At 39.2% G+C, this 15706-nt stretch overlaps 1 protein-coding gene across 1 annotated transcript in view; it reads left to right on the top strand.

Moving 5' to 3' along the window:
* The window catches only part of pdgfrb (platelet-derived growth factor receptor, beta polypeptide), a 68592-nt gene that overhangs the window by 17788 nt on the left and 35098 nt on the right, over positions 1-15706 (top strand). Inside the window, exon 4 of the mRNA XM_051650515.1 lies at positions 11538-11614. Within this exon, the coding sequence (XP_051506475.1) occupies positions 11569-11614 (46 nt within the window). The 5' untranslated portion in view covers positions 11538-11568. The remainder of the gene's footprint in view (positions 1-11537; positions 11615-15706) is intronic.

Here is a 15706-nt window from a genome sequence, read left to right on the forward strand (position 1 = left end):
GAGAAAAAGAATGAAAGAAAGAAAGAAAGGAAAGAAAGAAAGAAAGGAAAGAAAGATAATGAAAGATAAAGAGAATGAAAGATAGAAAAGGAGAAAAAGAATGAAAGAAAGAAAGAAAGAAAGGAAAGAAAGAAAGAAAGAAAGATAATGAAATAAAGATAAAGAGAATGAATGACAGAAAAGGAAAGAAAGAAAGAAAGAAAGAAAGAAAAAGAAAGAAAAAGAATAAACGACAGAAAAGGAAAGAAAGAAAGAAAGAAAGAAAGATAAATGGGCGTTGTTGTTGTGGGAAACTGTATGTTTGGAATGTTTTATTTTTATTCTCACCTTGCAGCTTGTTTTAATCACACATGTTTTTAAGGCATGTTCTCAAGGTGTATAATGTTGTTTAAAACACGTAAAACTAATGAAAGACATTTAACATGTCATATCTGCCAAAGTGATGTCATAACTTGTAGCATAAGACCATAACAGATAGAATGCTGTAAGTGCTTTTGTGTGGCAGTGATTGACTATAAAATTCAACCATTAATGTCTCTGCTTCACATTACAGATGCAAAAGATCTTAATGTTAGATTGATACCAAATAGAGACTAGCTGAAGTCTCCTGCTTCTCAGATGTTTCTACTCCAGAAATCTCACATCTGTCTCCAGATTTTAAGACACCAAAGTCTGCAATCAAAAGTCAGAGATCTCAATATGAACTCAAACATGTCTTGTCCAGTTCTCCTTGGCTTGATACTCTTACTGTATGACAACAATTGACTCATTTGTGTCTTATTTCTCCTAAGATGTTGTAGGAGACAAACATCTGAGACAAAGTTAACCGAAAAGTAACTGAGAACTCCATTACTGTTGCTCTTCTGAGCCATGAAAGAGCAACCTCTGAGCAATAACGTTTTTCTCCGGGTATGGAGTGAAGATTCGGAAATGTTTTGATGTCCCTGACGTAGTTGAAGGGGGGTTGTGTTGGATAGAGAGCACTGTCTCCTCGTCCCAGGGGAAAAAAGGGATTGAAAAAGACAAACGTTTATTTTAACAAGGACACATTGGATCAGTTTTCCCACAGTCTGTGCCAGAAGTTTGACTCTGGGGGGGCTGAACCGAAATCAGCGGCCACCTTTAATAAACGTTAAGCGAGTACAGGAAGACAAGATGAGAGAGGGTGTGTAGAAGTTGGATGCCCTACAGACCGATAACCATCTGTGGATTTGCCCGAGAGCACACTGTTTCTTTCTTAACTAGCGATAAGAGCCTGTGAACCTTTTGTACTGTGCATTTAAATGTGATGAATGGTTCGGGCTGAGTCCTCTCTCTGCGAGATTTACTGCCAATGTTCACCAAGAGTTTGCAGAACGCCCATCAGCTCTGAACAGGAAGTGCTGTTGAAGACCATTAGAGCGCCGTATGTTTATGTGCTGGTCAGAAATGCGGCTGAGTCTCTCGGGGGAACGCTGATCATGCCACTGATTAGCGTGCCGAGCAACACCTGTTCTCCTCTAATTCACTCCCTTCTTAAGCCCTTTGTTTTCCCAGTATCTTTGCTAGATTGTTGTATGATGTTGAGTAACTAACCTCACTCTCTCTGCCTAGTTGGTCCTGTCTCATGTATCTGTTGGTTGCCCGCGTGTCGGGTGTGTGATTGCCTTCCAATTTTGCTGCGTGTCAGCTGGTCTTCCACGGAGGATACCTTGTCTCTGCCCGCGTGTCGGGAAAAAATTGCTCATCTCAGCTGGGCGTTGTTCTGCACCTCACTAAGCTTCAACAGAAGATTCTACTAATCTATTCCTGACTTCCACAATGCACACACTCATCCTACGAACACACTTTTCACGGATTGCCCCTTGTGCAGCCACGGCACTCACACTTATTGGAGATCGCTTCCCGCTGCTGTAGCCGGTGCCGGGATCTTCGACATTCCACAACTCAGTGACTGCTCATATTTGTTGTTATCCTTTGAACTGTTCCTCTGCTCTTGGGTCTGTTTGTCTCGCTATTGCTCATTACAAAATCTCAATAGACTAAATGAAGTTCTCAGTTATGTTTTATTTAAGCATCAACTTTTGCTGAGTTCACGTCCCGTCGGAATTATTGTAATTACGAGATGAATACTCATAAATTCGTATCAGAACTGATTACATTCTCGGACTGAGAAATTAATTGTTTCTATGGAAAATGCTCATAACGGCAAAACAAATCCTCGTGTGGCTTTGTTGTTGATGATAGTAAAATATTTAATTACTACTTTAATTTATTAATTCCCTAGAATAAAGTTAGCATTCCAGGTAGCTATCTATAATAAAATTACATATTAAACAAAAATGTGTTTAACTACCTTTAACTGTTGAGGCCGCTGCCATATTGGTTCTTTTTATATGATGTCACCACTGTCAAGTCAGAACTTTCTTCGAATTACAAGTTTACAACTTAATTACGAGTTCTACAGAGGTGAACGGTCTTTAAAAGTCAGAAAATGCCATTCCTGTGTTGATGAGAGGCGTAAACATAGCAAAATCAATGTGTTTTCCAAAGAAAATATATCAGTGTGAATGTGAACAGCTCAGAGTAGAATCTCTGAACTGTCATCTCGTAATTACGGTAATTCTGACGTGATATGAATGCACCATTTGTCTCAGGCCACATGCACACTAATAATTTGAGAATGGAAATGTATTTGTCTTCAGTTTTCTAACGACATCATCTTCCAAAGTATGCAGTAATGTAGAGCGTTTTGGAAACGCTCCGTTTTCGTTGGAGGTAAAGTGGCGTTCCTGTGTGGACGAGAGGCGTAAACGTAGAGAAATAAATGCATTTTCATACAAAAATATATTTGTGTGGATGTGGCTAGCTTTGTGTAGAATTTACAAATTGTCATCTTGTAATTACAGTAATTCCAACTGGACATGAATGGAGCAAAAGTTGATGTCAAGGAGATTCATAGAATTCAGAGTTTTTAGATTGTAACTACGAGTTCTACAAAGAAGTGATGGTTTTTAAAAGTTGGAATCTAGTAATTATGTTAATTCCCACATGACAAGGCCACATCCACAGTATTTCATTTTCATTTGAGAACTCCATTTTCACTTTCCTAACTTCTTTATTTTCCAAAGTATGTGGCAATGGAGAGCGTTTTCAAAATACAGTTCTAGTGTGAATGAGAGGCATTAACATAGCAAAATCAGTGCTTCTTCAAACGAAAACTTATTAGTGTGAATGTGAACAGCTCAGAGTAGAATCTCCGAATTATCATCTTGTTATTACAGTAATTCGGACAGGACATGAATGCAGAAAAAGCTGATGTCAAGTCAGAGCTTTCATAAAATTTTGAGTTTACAAACTTGTAATTTTGAGTTCTACGAAGACGTGAATGGTTTTTACAAGTCAGAATCTCGTAATTGCGGTAATTCCGAAATGATGTGAAAGCACCATTTGTCTCAGGCCCCATAAACACTAATCTGTTTTCATTTGAGAACTCCGTTTTCAGTTTTCTAATGTCAACGTATTCCAAAGTATTCTGTAATGAAGAGCATTTTGGAAATGCTCCATTTTCGGTGAGGGAAAAATGGCGTTCCTGTGTTGATGAGAGGCGTAAACGTAGGGAAATAAAAGCGTTTTTAAACGAAAACGTATTTATGTGGATGTGGCTAGCTTCGAGTAGAATTTATAAATTGTCATCTAGTAATAACAGTAATTCCAACTGGACAAAAGGTGATGTCAAGGAGCATTCATAGAATTCAGAGTTTTTAGATTGTAACTACGAGCTCTACGAATATGTGACAAGACAAGGCCACATCCAGAGTATTCCATTTTTGTTTGAGAACTCCATTTTCAGTTTCCTACCCTCATTGTTTTTTAAAGTATGCAGTAATGGAAAGTGTTTTCAAAACACCGTTCTAGTGTGAATGAGAGGCGTAAATATAGCTAAATCAATGTATCTTCAAAGAAAAACGTATTAGTGTGAACGTGGCCTCAGATGTTTTTCCTAAAATTCTAGAATTGCTAAAATAACGATTGTTTCCTTGAACACGTCCCCCGTCTGACATTGGTTGGACAAACAGATAGTCCCGCCCCATGCCATTGTTGCTGTGTCGGGTTGGTCGGAATGCTAAAACAAACACACTTTTGGGGTGAATCAACTAATAAACTTAGAGTATAGTTGACAGAATAGCAATATAGTTAAGCTGAGATAGAAAAAAAGTAGTAAAAAAGGACACATTTTAGCTTTAAAGAGATTTCATTTGTGAAACTCCTGACTGCGGTTGTGTGCAAGTTGGGAATGGGATTCGTCATCGCCACACAAAGGGGACAGCCGCGGACACGCAGTGTATTTTGCAACATTTAAGGCGCTTTGGTTGTCCGAGGGGGATTTTCGGAGAGTACTATTCATGTGTGTGTGTTTTATTCCTGGTGTTGGTGGTCTGTGTTTCTCTCACACACCCACACTAAATCCACACACATGTTTCCGAACGCACACAGGAAACGGGAGGCCCTCTAGCTCAACGCAAAGAACAACATCTAAAATTGTTTCTTTTTTCAGTATCTTTGTTTTCCCTTGTCCACTTTTCTTTTAAGGCTGTTTCCCAGGAGTCCGCGCTCTATAGCAGTTTTGGTTCAGCAGTTATTTTTTTCCCCTCAAACTGTCTCCCGCTGTCGCGTATGAAGATAATCCCTGCGGAGACGAGACACTCGGGAAGTTTATATAGGTGCCGGGACGGCGGTCTGTGCGGAAGCTGTTTGACAGCTGGTGGGAATTCTGGGATACAGCTTCTGTGTCACGAAATGACACATTTGAGAGTGTTAGCAAGAGATCGGGATGCTGGGAGAGGTCAGACGAGCACAACGTTCCCATCACAACACACACAAACATATAAGCACAGCAAACTCTAAAGACACACTCAGTGACCTCAACATCCATACCCAGCTACAGCCTCGCAAAAACCCAAAACACACTAGCAACCATTTAGCAACACTCAAACAAACAACCAAAACACCCAAGGAACCACCTAGCAACCACTCAGAACACTCTAGCAACCACCTAGCAACACCCAAACCATCAGTAAGAACACCCTTGGATCCACCTAGCAACCACTCAGAACACCCTAGCTTTACCCAGCAATGCCCAAACGACCAGCTAGAACACCCTAGGAACCACCTAGAAAGCACTCAGAACACCTTAGCAACCACTTATCAATGCCCAAACAACCAGCCAGAACACCCTAGGAACCACCTAGCAACCACTCAGAACACACTATAAACCACTTTGCAATGTCCTAGCAACCATCTATCAATGCCCAAATGATCTGCTAGAACATTATAGAAACCACCTAGCAAGCACAGCAACACACTATCCCTTGCAACCATTCATAACAGCCTAGCAACCACTAAACAATGTGCTAGTAACCAGCCAGAACACCATAGGAACCATTTAGCAAGACCAGCAACAACTCAAAACACCCTAGCAACCACTTAGCAATGCCCAAACAACCAGCCAAAAAAACAACAACCTAGAAACCACCTAGCAAACCCAGCAACAACCTAGCAACCACTTAGCAATGCACAAACAACCAGCCAGAACACCCTAGGAATCACCTAGCAAACCCACCAACACCCTAGCAACCACTTAGCAATGCCCAATCAATCAGCCAAAACACCCTAGGAACCACATAGCAAGCCCAGCAACACCCTAGCAACCACTCAGAACATCCTAGCAACCACTTAGCAATGCCCAAACAACCAGCCAAAACAGCCTAGGAGCCACCTAGAAAACCCAGCAACACTCTAGAAGCCACTTAGCAATGCCCAAACAACAAACCAGAACACCCTAGGAACCACCTAGCAAACCCAGCAACAACTTAGCAATGCCCAACCAGCCAGAACACCCTAGGAACCACCTAGCAAGCACAGTAACACCCTAGCAACCACTTAGAACATCCTAGATACCACTTAGCAATGCCCCAAACGTCTGGACAGAACACCCTAGCAACCACTCTGAATACCCTAGCAAGCACAACAACACCCTAGCGACCACTCAGAACACCGTAGCAACCACCTAGCAACCAAACTTATGAATAGGAGAAATTAAAATTACTTTAAAAAAAAAAATCATGTTTTTGATATAATATTGATTTTGATTTTATAATTAACTCATGATGTCATCAGTGGTTGGCTTACTTTACAGCATATACTGTAGATGTTCTTAGTTTTCTTTATTTTAATTGTTTGTTCATGAGGTCTTTTCAGTGCAGTAATGAATCTCCACTCTCTCTGACGCAGATTTACCATTGTGAAGCTTTTCTCGAGTCCAGACAGACGTTTGCATGAAAAAGAGCTGCTCTGACGCGAATGTCAGTTAAATTCTGAGCCTCTTTCTTTCCCTCCTGAGCTACTGTTCTTTAGTCCTTCATATTCTGTTTTCTTTCTCACTTTCTCTGTTTTTAAGCCAGTCTCTCTCTCTCTCTCTCTTTCTCTCTCTCTCTCTCTCTCTCTCTCTCTCTCCCTGAAAGGGTTTTATTTAAAGCTCTTTTCATTGCAGTGCAGCTTGGCAGCGAAATATTCCACCGTATTCATGTGTTTTTACTGGTGCTTTTGGTCTCAAAGCAACTTCTAGAGGATTCAGCACATTCCAAGTAAATGCAACTCACAAACCTGATTGTTCTGAACTTTAAAAGTGCATATTTTTATGTATGTGGACTGTTAGATTCTCTCTGTGGTTCTTGTGTGTCTTCTCAAATGGCTTTTGAAGAAAGTTGACCCAAAAATGTAAAATCTGTCATAATTTACTCACCCTCAAGTTGTTCCAAACCAGTATTATTTTCTTTATGTTTTTCTTCTCTGGAACACTAAAGAAGATGATCAAGCTGTTCTTTGCCATACAGTGAAAGTAAAGAAGAATGGATGATGTTAAATTCCAAACAAGACAGAAACACAGTAAAAGTATCATACATGTAAATGTAGTCCATATAACTCATATGCTATATTCCAAGTATTTAATGGTACTTTTTGTCATTTTATTTTAATGTTATTATTTAGTTGCAATATCTTTTGAAATGATTTGTAGTAGTCTAATCACTTTCTTTCTCAAATGTTTGCTTGTGCACAGAGCAACCGCCTGGAAGAAAACCTTTAAAAATATATATAATTTGATTTTTGTCAGGTAGCAACAGTAACTAAATATTTATATTATTTTGGGGATATATATTTAAATATTAAGGACATATTTATTGAAAATAAGTTATTTTATATAGGCTATTGTACTGTATACTATGCTTGTTATGATTTTTTATACTAATTCACTTGTTTTCACTTATTTTGGTAAGGCAAGTCCCTGATTTTGGGTTTGTTTTTCCAGACCAGCTTGGAAAGCAAAACAAAATATAGATGCAAGCAGCGATTATTGGGGCAGAGCACTTAAGCAGCAGAGTAAGCAGTAAAGCAAACATTGCCAGATTATCCAGTGAGACCGAAATCATAGTAGTTTGATGGTTATATGTAGATATAGCAATTTCACATGAATTTTGACCACTAGGTGGAGCCATCCTGAAACTGCATGTAATATCTCAGGATATGATCATGAGGTCAGTTATTACGTTTGGAATTGCTAAGTTCATTTTAGCCTTAAGTTTTAAGTAAAAATAGCAACCACTAGGTGGCACTGTGCCGAAACTGTGCAGGTACCCTTTAGCCATGATGGCTATGGCATATACCAATATAGCAAAGATATAGCCTCATGTCTATTTTGGCGTGCTCACTGTCGAATGTGTTGAAACGTTATACAACAACAGTGTGAGATATCAAAAAGCTTTATACAACTTTTTCCAGCATGGTCTCAAGATGATCTGTGCCAAATTTGGTGATGATCGGACAAACGGTCTAGGAGGAAATCGAAATTCAAAATGGTGAACAGATAAAATAGCCAACTATGGAAAATGTAAATCAATGGATTCTGTACGACATAAAGAACACAATGAGGCCAGCAATTGGACAAAATTAGCAAAAGTTATTAGCTTTTTTGTACATTTTGTTATAAATTTTGACCACAAGGTGGCACTGGCCCCAAATTTTATAGGCACCCTCAAGGCATGGTGCCGATGATACATACTAATTATGTTTTGTAGTGATACTGTAATGCATTCGTAAAATACAACATTTTACAACTAAATTAAAAATGGCAGAACCCCAATATGCCCGTCATAGGAAAATGGGGTATCGTTCGACTCATTATGCCCCAAGGAATCTAAAGAGACCAGTCTCGTGATTTTACGCCAAACTGTTCAAAAGTTGGCAATGTTTCATATCTCTTGACCACCAGGTGGCACTGTGTCGAAACTGTGCAGGTACCCTCAGGTCATGCTTGTGATGATATATACCAAGTTTTGTGTCAATACGCTAAAGCATTGGCAAGATACTGCCTCAAGTCCATTTTTGAGTTATGTGTTATTCGAAAACAGTTTGGTTAATCAAAAAGATTTATACAACTTTTTGTCAGCAGTGTCCCTAGATGATACACGTCAGTTTTCGTGCACATCGGACATATGGTCTAGGACGAGTTCGGAAATAGTTCAAAATGGCGGGAAAATGAGTGGGCAGAGCTAAAAATCGACATCTTATTTCCTTGTGTGGCATAAGCCAAGGAATCGCAGGGAAAAATACATTTATTTCTTAAACTTACGGTTCAAAAGTTATCGGTCGAAATGTGAGTGAAATTTTGAACTGTTGGTGGCGCTAGAGGGTTTGAGATAGAGACCCCAAATGTGGCTCAGTTACATTTCATATGATGCTCTATCAGTGTGCCAAATTTCACAACTTTCCTCCTAAGGGTTCTATGGGCCACCATAGATATCATGACAGAAGAAGAACTAACGGATACAATAGGTGCCTATGTACCTTCGGTGCTCGGCCCCTAAAAATACTGTTTCTGCTCAGACTGAACCGAAATGAAAACATTTTGTTTCTAATCCCTGATTTATAGAGCTTGAAAGCATCTGTCCCCATTCACTTTCATTGGATGGAAAAGAGCAGCGTGAACATTCTGCAGTGTCTAATTTTGTGTTCCACAGAAGTAAGAAAATCATACAGGGTTGGAACAATATGAGAGTGAGTAAATGATGAAAGAATGTTTATATGGATAAATATCTACAGTTGCATATTGCACAAAACCGCAGTGAGCGTCCTGCATTGTGTTCCTAAGGGTAAACATGACTCCTGGGTCCCGGGCCACTTGGACGCGTCCCCTGTGTATCAGAGATCATGAGAAAGTTACAGATTGTTTTCTGGGAATACAAATGGGAAAATCTCCTCCTAAAGCAAGCACTCGCGACTGCCTGCTCTCTTCTGTACGATGCTCCTGAGGGACCAACAGTGTTTTATGAACTATATTCTACATTTAGCAGTATATTAAGAACAAGGGACAGCCCTTATGGGGCATGTAGCTGGATTTGTGTGGGATGTTTGATTTTGATTGCTCCTGTGGGATGGTGCTAATACTTTTAAAAGGCACAAAAGGACAATATCTTTTTATTGAATGAAAATGCTTTCAGTATAGACTTAGCTTTTGTTTGCATTAAATTGCATTGGACCCAAGAGTAAAACGTAGGAGTTAACAAATACTAAGGCCAGTTGAGTCCCTTAAATAATCCCTCACAATTATTTTGGGTTCCCTCACAATAGCTTTATCCATCCCCTACAAAAAATTAACAACAGTTTTACTAAAGTAACCATAGTTGAACTACACCAATCAGCCACAACATTAAAACCACCTGCCTAATATTGTGTAGGTCCTCCTCGTGCCACCATAACAGCGCCAACCTGCATCTCAGAATAGCAGTGATAAAGTACAGAGCAGTTATCTGAATTACCGTAGACTTTGTCACTTCAAACCAGTCTGGCCATTCTCTGTTGACCTCTCTCATCAACAAGACGTTTCCGTCCGCAGAACTGCCGCTCACTGGATGTTTTTTGTTTTTGGCACCATTCTGAGTAAATTCTAGAGACTGTTGTGTGTGAAAATCCCAGGAGATCAGCAGTTACAGAAATACTCAATACTCTGGCACCAACAATCATCCATGTGATTAACTAATCAGCCAATCATGTGGCAGCAGTGCAGTGCATAAAATCATGCAGATACGGGTCAGGAGCTTCAGTTAGTGTTCACATCAACCATCAGAATGGGGAAAAAATTTGATCTCAGTGATTTGGGCCACGGCATGATTGTTGGTGCCAGAAGTCATTCACTAAATAGGGAGCAAGGGAGCATCCTATAGCGATCTTATTAGCTAAGTGCATTCAATCCAAACTTCCTATTTAAAGTTCAGTTTCAGGCTGCAGATGATGTTTGGATCACTCAACATGTTTGACAGACATGGGACAATGATAACATGGTTGGCAGTGATTGGATGATGCTGGACATTACTTTGAATCAGAATTAATTATGCTAATTTCTAATGTAATGTCTGTAACTTCTCAAAAACCTTTGAATTGCGCTCATGTAGCAAATCGAGCTTAGGTAGCTAGAAGTGTCTGCATTGAGTTCTTTCATGAATAACAAATAGTGAATATTGAAGGTAGAATAAGTAAGTTTATTAGGGCAGGACGTTTATTCATTAAGCAACTCTGAGAAGTTTGAGTTTAGTCTTGGGGCTAAAAATAACTGTGATTAGCTCACGGTACTAAAACATCTTTTACGAATTAAGAATATTTCTTCAGAGTTATGCATATCTCTTTTTTTCCATCCACTCCCTCAAACGATTCCTCCTCCAGTTTTCTGTCCCCCACCTCGTCTCTGCGATACGTTCTTCCGCCCTCGCTGGTTTTCCCACCCTGATTTTGCACCGTGTGATCCGGCTTTAACTGTTTCCAGACTTCCAAAACACCCCCACCCCCACTCCATCCATCCGTCCATTTCCGCCTACAACAACCCTGTCGATTAGTCTCTCGTTCTCTCTCTCTTCACTCACTGACACACTCGTACATCCTGTGGGATATGGCCTTTTCTGACCTCTGACCTCTATGAGTGACCTGTAGACGCTTTAAGGCTTTTGGAAAGAAGTACTGCTGAAGTCTGACGTAAATGTGAAAGAATTTATCAAGTTTTATCAGGTGAGGTCATAGTTGCTTCACGTTCAGCTAGTCTTTTACATCAGCGATTAGGTTTTATTAGTGGTGTTTACCAAGTCAAGCATGACTGTTACTATTGCTCATAGTGATTTGAGCAAACCTCTTGTTTGTGGTGCTCATCCTGACCTTTGTAGATGCCAGCAAACGCTGTGCAATGAGAAATGCAACAATAAGTGTTTGTGAAACATGCTTCTGTTTGTGTGCAGTCAGGCGTGTGTTATTACACTGCGCTCCGGTCATATTCATGCAGATATGCAAGACAATTCAACATCACATTATGGAAACACAGTCGTCAACTCTTTGATATTCTTTCCTGTGACAAACTCACTGTTTTCACTTGGAAACATTGTAAAAAATGTTAAAGTTAGTTGTTTCTTTTGGCTTTGAAGCGAGTCAGTTCTGAGTTGTTTTCTCTCCGTCTGCAGAGTTTAAAATCGTCCTGGACTGGAAGTAAAGATGAAGAGTATGACCGTCAGACTGTCCCAGCTGATCGCCATGACAGGTAATAGACTAAACAAGAGCTGAAATAATGTCATATTTGAGAACTAACCAAATAAACGTAACCTAATGCTCATATAGTTCATGCCAAACTCTCTCCATCTGCTCTGATTTACTCATTTTTAGCTCATTTGATGAAAACAATCATGCAACCACAAAAAGAGAGAATTTATTTAGACTCACAAATTTAAAACAATCCCAAACCATGATGTATTTAAATTAGGGCTGTCAACTGATTAAAATGTTTAATCAAAATAAATACACGGTGTGCCGATTAATTGCATATATAAATATTTGCAGAGAAAGCCCCTCAAATAACAATAATTCAATATATAGTGATGAAATAATTATAAATAGTTATATTTAAATAATTGCAAATTATGTATATATATATATATATATATATATATATATATATATTAAAAAAATTAAAATGCATTACATTACTGTGGCAGAGGAGTTTAAGCATTGATAAGACAATACAAAAAGTGGCTTTAGATCCAATATATATTGTTTATTTCCATATTATTGAACATTAGTCAATCATTGGCCTACAGTTCACAGCAATCCTGTTTGTAATTGAATTCATCAATCAGTCTGAGATTATTAATGAGGGCTTTTCTAAGGATGCGTCAGTGTACACCTGCGTCAGACGGATGCTTTTGGAGCATCTCACTTTGGTTGCGTTACGTCATAAACTTACAATTTTTAGGTTGCAGTGTCAAGTTAAACGTAGTTTAATACTAAAAACACGTCTTGAGATCCCTACGTTCGGATTTGTGCTGCATCAAGATGTGTTTTGAACGCAAAAACGCGTCCTCGTGTTGTGTTGTCTGCTGAAGGGTTGTTTGTTCTCTGTATAAGCTGCACGTTGCCTACAGTGTTGCCAACTGGTTTCAATGGAAAGTAGCTAAAGCCTGCTCGAAAAGTCGTTAAATGTCGCTAGATTACGTCATACGCTAATTAGCATATTTGTGACGTCATCGCGTCTCATTTGCATTTTGTATAGTGTCCACCCTTTACATGTGGTTGCTTCTCTGTGCTTACCGTACATACTGTAATACCCTATTAATTCCCTATATTTATCAATCACTCAGAGAGAAAGTTAGAAGCGACAGAAACTTTCTTATCTTTTCTCTCACACAGTGCTCAGCCATAACAAACCACTATGTGCATATTTACATAAAAACTATGAGCATATTTAAAAAAAAAAAAAACTATGTGCATGTTTACAAAAAATAAAATTAAACTCTTTAAATTTAAAGCAAAAGGGGAGCAAACAATACAGATTCGTGATTGGCCCTTGACAACGCTGTTTGCACATGTGCAGCTCATTCACATCTATGTCAGCTGCCGTGCGGTCAACTGATTGTGCTGCTCCGTCTTCTCGCCTGCTCACCTCTCTCTCTGTCAGTCTCACTGAACAGAAAAGACACAGAGAGAGGTGTGCCTCCGAGTCCGGACAGGAAAGCAAGACCACGCGCTCGCGGGGCAATATTGGCGACTTTCTTCTACGGAAGGTAGCTAAGGTTTGTCCAAAAAGTCGCTAGGCACTTTTTTTAATAAAAGTCGCTGAGTTCTGAAAAGTCGCTAAGTTGGCAATACTGGTTGCCTATACAGCTGGAGTTTTGCTTACTGCCCCGTGGAGAAAACAGGTGGTACTTCAAGGTTGAAATTGCTCAGGAATCTTCCTTATTACGGTCCGGGGACATGATTAATTGTGTTAATTTTTTTAACGCATTATTGTTCATATAATTTATTGCACTGAATTAACATGGTAAATCGACAGCACTAATTTAAATATATATTCAATATATAAAGCTGTACTAGATTTCACGTCCCAAGTGGATGATGTTTAACTACAAATACTTTCTATATCCTATAGGTATGATATATATATATATATATACTATATATATATATATATATACTGCATACACTGGCAGCCAAAAGTTTGGAATAATGTACAGATTTTGCTGTTTCGGAAGGAAATTGGTACTTTAATTCACCAAAGTGGCATTCAACTGATCATAAAGTATAGTCAGGACATTACTGATGTAAAAAACAGCACCATTACTATTTGAAAAAAGTCATTTTTGATCAAATCTAGACAGCAGCCATCACTCCAACACCTTATCCTTGAGTAATCATGATAAATTGATCATTCGGTACTAGAAAATCACTTGCCATTATATCAAACACAGCTGAAAGCTATTTGGTTCATTAAATGAAGCTTAAGATTGTCTTTGTGTTTGTTTTTGAGTTGCCACAGTATGCAATAGACTGGCATGTCTTAAGGTCAATATTAGGCCAAAAATGGCAAAAAAGAAACAGCTTTCTCTAGAAACTCATCAGTCAATCATTGTTTTGAGGAATGAAGGCTATACGATGCTTTTTAAAATTGCCCAAAAACTGATTTCAAAGGTGTACACTACAGTCTTCAAAGACAAAGGACAACTGACTCTAACAAGGACAGAAAGAGATGTGGAAGACCAGATGTACAACTAAACAAGAGGATAAGTACTTCAGAGTCTCTAGTTTGAGAAATAGACTCCTCACATGTCCTCAGCTGACAGCTTCATTGAATTCTACCCGCTCAACACCAGTTTCATGTACAACAGTAAAGAGAAGACTCAGGGGTGCAGGCCTTATGGGAAGAATTGCAAAGAAAAAGCCACTTTTGAAACAGAAAAACAAAAAGAAAAGGTTAGAGTGGGCAAAGAAACACAGACATTGGACAACAGATAATTGGAAAAGAGTGTTCTGGATCTTAACCCCATTGAGCTTTTGTGGGATCAGCTAGACTGTAAGGTGTGTGAGAAGTGCCCGACAAGACAGTCACATCTATGGCAAGTGCTACAGGAAGTGTGGGGTGAAAGGTCACCTGAGTATCTGGACAAACTGACAGCTAGAATAACAAGGATCTGCAAAGCTGTCATTGCTGCACGTGGAGGATTTTTTGATGAGAACTCTTTGGAGTTCTGTAATAGTAATTTTTCACATTATTAATGTCCTGACTATACATTGTGATCAGTTGAATGCCACTTTGCTGAATAAAAGTACCAATTTCTTTACATAAGAGCAAAATCTGTACATTATTCCAAACTTTTGGCGCCAGTGTTTATGAAGGTTTTATTAAAACTTGGAAACTTTGTACCAGGCCTTCATCATTTATTTTTTGTTCTTTTCAAATGCATTATATGTATATATTTTACTGTTTTATCCTTGTCCCAGATTTTAAATATTAAACTATGAAAATACATTATAAAAATACAAATTATCACATGTTGGCAATAAAAATATATATTTAATGTAGACTTGGGATCGATGCCTTTTTCACGCATCGATAATCGGAGGATTTTCCCAATGATTATCGATATATATCAGGATTTTTTTCCGGATATAAATAAGGCTGCTCATTGCACATTAGTGTTTGTCTTTTCAAGCATACAGTATTTCTCATCACAACTTTGGTAAAGTGTGAGTGGAAGGGTTAATTAAAGGGGTCGCATTCCAGACGCGTCTGGCAGACGACATGGTGCGTTCTGAAATTTGTAACAATTATTTTCTACAAAGGTACGCACACACTGCCAACGCTCAGGATCAAAACTCTGCAGCGCCAGTTTCTTACACTAACCTGCAAACTCATCAACGTCACTTTGTTCATTCTTGAAGTACAAAAACCTTCGTAACTTTGTACTGTTTTCTGCTGCGCCGCATCAGCTCGTCTTCGGTAACATATTTTACCGGTGCTTTTCTTACCTGCGACCCGGCTTCAGTAAATGTGATATCACCAGGGCCTGGGTATCTCAGCGAGTATTGACACTGACTATCACACCTGGAGTCGTGAGTTTGAATCCAGGGCGTGCTGAGTGAATCCAGCCAGGTCTCCTAAGCAACCAAATTGGCCCGGTTGCTAGGGAAGGTAGAGTCACATGGGGTAACCTCCTCGTGGTCACTATAATGTGGTTCTCGCTCTTGGTGGGGCGCGTGGTGAGTTGTGCATGGATGCCGCAGAGAATAGCGTGAAGCCTCCACATGCGCTATGTCTCCGCAGTAACGCATTCAACAAGCCACGTGATAAGATGCGCGGATT

Source organism: Myxocyprinus asiaticus, chromosome 22 (assembly GCF_019703515.2).
Source record: "Myxocyprinus asiaticus isolate MX2 ecotype Aquarium Trade chromosome 22, UBuf_Myxa_2, whole genome shotgun sequence".
Taxonomy (NCBI): Eukaryota; Metazoa; Chordata; class Actinopteri; order Cypriniformes; family Catostomidae; genus Myxocyprinus; species Myxocyprinus asiaticus.